The sequence below is a fragment of the Papio anubis genome, chromosome 2 (assembly GCF_008728515.1).
Source record: "Papio anubis isolate 15944 chromosome 2, Panubis1.0, whole genome shotgun sequence".
NCBI lineage: Eukaryota > Metazoa > Chordata > Mammalia > Primates > Cercopithecidae > Papio > Papio anubis.
The window spans coordinates 88,811,832-88,816,133 of NC_044977.1; the positions used below are offsets into that span (position 1 = coordinate 88,811,832).

The following is a 4,302-nucleotide window of genomic DNA, read 5'->3' on the forward strand; positions in this document are numbered from 1 at the left end:
GGGTGGGAAAAAGTAATGGGGAATGACTACTTAATGGGTACAGGGTTTCTTTTTGAAATTAGATAAAATTAGAAGCTGTAATTTTAAAATGGTTAAAATGATCAATTTTATGTTACATGATTACTTTAATTTAAAAAGATACACAGAAACACATTAAAAACAGTATTATGTATTTTTTAGGTATATGGATGTAGTGTGTTTATAAATGCATAATTAAAAACAAGAAAGATAAACGCGTAGCTAGTTGTCCAGGATACCCTCCAAACTGGAACCAGTAATAATGCAGAGGAGGAAACATTGATCGCCAAGGTAAATTTTGAAATGCACAAATTTTTACAAGAATATATTTTACATGTTTAATTAAAAGTAAGTTATTTTATTAGAAAATTTACATCAGTATATACATGGTATAAAGTCTGAAAGTAGCTCTGGGGAAAAATTTCATGGGAAATTCCCTTTCCACCTTATATGTGTCTGCATATTGAAATTTTGGCAACAGACATGTACTACATTTATAATCAGAAAAAATATATATCAAGCAAGAAGAAAAGAACAGGAAGCTGGAGAAGAAGTAGTGAGGAAATAGAGACCGAGGACCATGCTCTGTGAAAACTTAGTAAGACTCAGAGAGTTTGTCTTATCCCCACCCCCATCTGCTGCCACTTTCAACTCCAAAACTGTGAACTCTGGCAGGATTTTCCAGGGACAGCCAAGAAGATAGCAAAGTTACGGTATTATGGCAACTCCCAACCAGGCCAAAATAGGGGAGAAATGGTGGAGTGTGGCATCTTGACCATGGCAACCTGGCCTGGATGGGCTGAGCCCCCAGAACACTGGCCACTAAGTGATCCCTTCTGTAGGGGTGGATGCCTGACGCCGGGACTGACAAAGTGAAGGCCCTTGAGATGGCTGGTTCCAGCACTTTGCTCACCCAGATTGGCAATCATTAAGGGAAGCAATAGGATCCACTATTTTGAGGACTTTAAACATGCTTGGTTTACCAAGGTTGCTTGGTTCACAGTGGGGCCAGAACCCGTAAGACACCCAGATGAGCAGTGCCATAGCAATGATATGAGGCAGCAGGATCCTCAAAAACATATAAACAGAAGCCATGGACAGTGTGTGGCCCTACAAGCTGTGGGCACCCAGCAAACCTTTCCTGCAGGAAAATGGATAATGAAATGCATGCTAAAGCCAGAGCCAAAATGGCCTCCCAGATCTCAAAGGACTCCCAGCATCTCTGAATCACCTGAGTGTGCAGTTCCAGTGCTAATTCTGAATCCTAGAAGCACAGCTTTTTGTGAGCTCCCAGGAGATCTGCTTGCACAACTGCATTCTTACAGTGAAGCAGGACAGATCCAGGTTTTGTGGCACCTAAAACATATGATTTAGAAAGCCTACTTTTTAAGAAAAGCACACAAAATTACAGATGTCAAATTAGTATTTATTTAAGATGAGAAAAGAAATTACAACAAATTACACATTTTTTAAGTTGATAAACACGTCAAACATAACATAATATTTATATGAATTAACTGCCCCACCTCTATATTTTTCTACATTTCAGCTGCATAATCTTTTAATGTTTCTTCATAGGATGATTTTACAACCACATTGTCTACAGAAACATTCTTACGATTGACATTTGGTATGCATAAAGCATGTGATTTTTCACACTGACTTCCACATTGTTTACAGTAGCTGGAATTTCATGAAATTCCCACCAAGAAAAGAAATAAGCATGAAATATTTAAAATTGTATCATTGCATTGTCAAGTATATTCCTGACAAGAGAGAACTTCAATTTTAATCAGGCATCAATGAGACTTGAATCTTCCACTTACAGTTTTACACATCTAATAACAGGAAGAATTTTCTACAGACTGGCTTCTGGTTCCATATTTTTCACACTTACTTTTCCTCCCCTGCCCAAATACTTTTGGTGCCAGCATGGAAGACACATTCTTATCAGGATAGCAGCGCTTCTGTTCCTGCATCTTCACACCATGAGCAAGGTGAATGAACACAGCAACAGCAGAATGGCTAGCAAGGATTTATGTGTTCCCAAGGGTGACTGCGAACCACATAAATCTATGCTGTTAAACTGAGTCTATCCCAACTCAGACTTTCCTTAGTCTCATTGCAAAAGAGGCTGCCATGCCACACTACTCGACAGGAGGTGAGTGACAGAGGGAGTAAGAGGGAAGAGAAACAGAGGTCCTCTCCAATTGCCGCTGAAATATCTTGCTCTCACAGATTTTACCCCAAAATATACAGCTCTGTAAACGCATTCCTCGGGCCCGGACAGGTGCCCTGACACTTAAGCTTCAGGAAATCTATTCTGGCTATGAGTAGGCTTAAAGTAAAACTCCTTACTTGTAGGTAAGCTGCATGACTCTTCACTGTCATCAGGAGGAATAGGAATGCCACTGGGGCTGGGAAATTAACTGAAGTCAAGAGATAATGGTACGCTCCCACAGTGGTGGGAATCAATAAAGCAAAAGAGATACAAGCAAGAGAAGAGGAGAGAGAGATGTGGTTAAAATGTGCGCAGACAGGACCTAATGAGGTGGAGTCTGGTGTACAGGTGGGCGGAGTCCAATGATGGAGGTGTGACTAACAGTTGAGGGTGGGGCTAAAGACTAGGGTGGCCTAAATAATAGATAAGTGGACCCTAAGGACCAAGGCCATGGACACGCAAAATGTGAGTAAGGCCCTTGCAGGAGGGACTTGCCTGATGGGTAATGAACAGTGTCTAAAGGCGGGAGGGGAATTGGAAACAAGATGGATGGGCCCTAGAAACAAGAAGTCAGGGGCACCTGGGCCAGGCCTTCTTTCCTCCCAAGATCAGAGGTGGGGATAGGAACAGGAGGGGAGGGTCCCCCATTGAGCCTCTCCCTGTTTTTCCTTCCCCCCAATCAGTTAGAGAAGACAGCCATAAAGATTCAGTCATGGTGGCGTGGCAACATGGTGCGCCGGACGTTACTGCATGCAGCACTCAGAGCCTGGGTCATCCAGTGCTGGTGGAGGTCGATGCAGGCCAAGATGTTGGAGCAAAGACGGCGCCTGGCACTAAGACTCTATACCTGCCAGGAGTGGGCAGTGGTGAAGGTGCAGGCACAGGTTCGAATGTGGCAGGCCCGCAGGCGGTTCCTCCAGGCACGCCAAGCAGCCTGCATCATCCAGTCTCACTGGCGCTGGCATGCCAGCCAAACCCGAGGCCTGATCCGGGGCCACTATGAGGTCAGAGCCAGCCGGCTGGAGCTTGACATCGAAATCCTCATGACCTAGGGCGCTGACAGAGCCAAGGAGGCTGGATCTCTCTTCCAATAAAGACCTTTACTGACCACACACTTGCTCTTTGGAGATTAGACTCATGGAGGAGGGTTCAGCCCCTAACTTTTCTGCCTTCCCCCCAGAAAGATTCCCTGGTATGTTCTAGAGCCCCTGTCCTCAGGTCACCAACCCTAGGCCCCTGTTCCTAACAGCATACCTGGCATCCAAGAGAGACCCCAGGGCCCAGGTCAAGCACTGATGATGATTGCCTGATTTTGGCCCCTTCCACAGTGGGAGTAGGCATTGGGCTTTAGTTTCCTGCAGCCCCTGTCCAGGCATCTCCATTCAGATCAGAAGATCAGAGAATCTGGCTGCAGCCAGGGCCAGCTGGGAAGGCCAGGATTCCACAGGCCTGTGATTGGCAGGACCCTCAGGGCCGGCAGAGTGCTTGGCAGGGAGCCAGGAGGACATGGCACTTCAGCTGGCAACAGCAGGACAGACGCTCTGCCTTATGGTGGGGGATCAGCCAGCCAGAGCCAGCCCCTGGGGAAGCCAGAGCAGGAGCTGAAGGTAGCAGCTGTGCCTACTGCCTCCCCACCCTGGGGCTGAACAACGAGACTTCCCTCCCCTCTGCTGGGCACTTCCTGGGAGAACCAGGCATGGGATCTGGGAAGGGAGAGGGACTCGGGGGGTGTGGGGAGATGGTGGTGGGGGTGGCATGGGGGTAGGTAAACAACTAGGGGTAGGCAGGGGAAAGGGCTGTCCCTCCGCCAGTGCAGGTCATTGGGCACACAGCCTCTAAATCCTACCATGTCCTCAGAAGCAGCTGTGCTCCTCGTCCACCCCCATGTCCCCTCTCCGGCCTACCCCCAGGCTGCCTCATCCTCTGCTGGGCCTGCCTTGGGTGGGTGCTGCTGGGCCACTGCTTTGCTGAGTCTCCCTCTGTCTCTGGGCACCTATGGTGCAACCATCTCTCACGTGGTCTCTCACTGTCTCTGCTTTGTCATCCATGCCCAAGGCCCCTCA

The 4,302-nt window shown here is 47.4% G+C and overlaps 1 protein-coding gene across 3 annotated transcripts; it reads left to right on the plus strand.

Annotated features, from left to right (window-relative positions):
- The first annotated feature begins 2,575 nt into the window (after positions 1-2,575).
- On the plus strand, positions 2,576-3,351 carry IQCF6 (IQ motif containing F6). 3 transcript variants are annotated; one of them, XM_009200653.3, is made up of 2 exons: positions 2,576-2,704; positions 2,923-3,351. In XM_009200653.3, exons 1-2 carry the CDS (start codon positions 2,690-2,692, stop codon positions 3,289-3,291), a joined length of 384 nt encoding a protein of 127 aa, XP_009198917.1. In that variant the 5' UTR covers positions 2,576-2,689; the 3' UTR covers positions 3,292-3,351. The 3 variants fall into 3 exon arrangements, with proteins under 3 accessions (XP_009198917.1, XP_009198919.1, XP_003894396.1); XM_009200655.1 differs by having other exon boundaries at positions 2,652-2,704; positions 2,927-3,351; XM_003894347.2 differs by lacking the exon at positions 2,576-2,704 and adding an exon at positions 2,711-2,741.
- Positions 3,352-4,302: the final 951 nt, after the last annotated feature.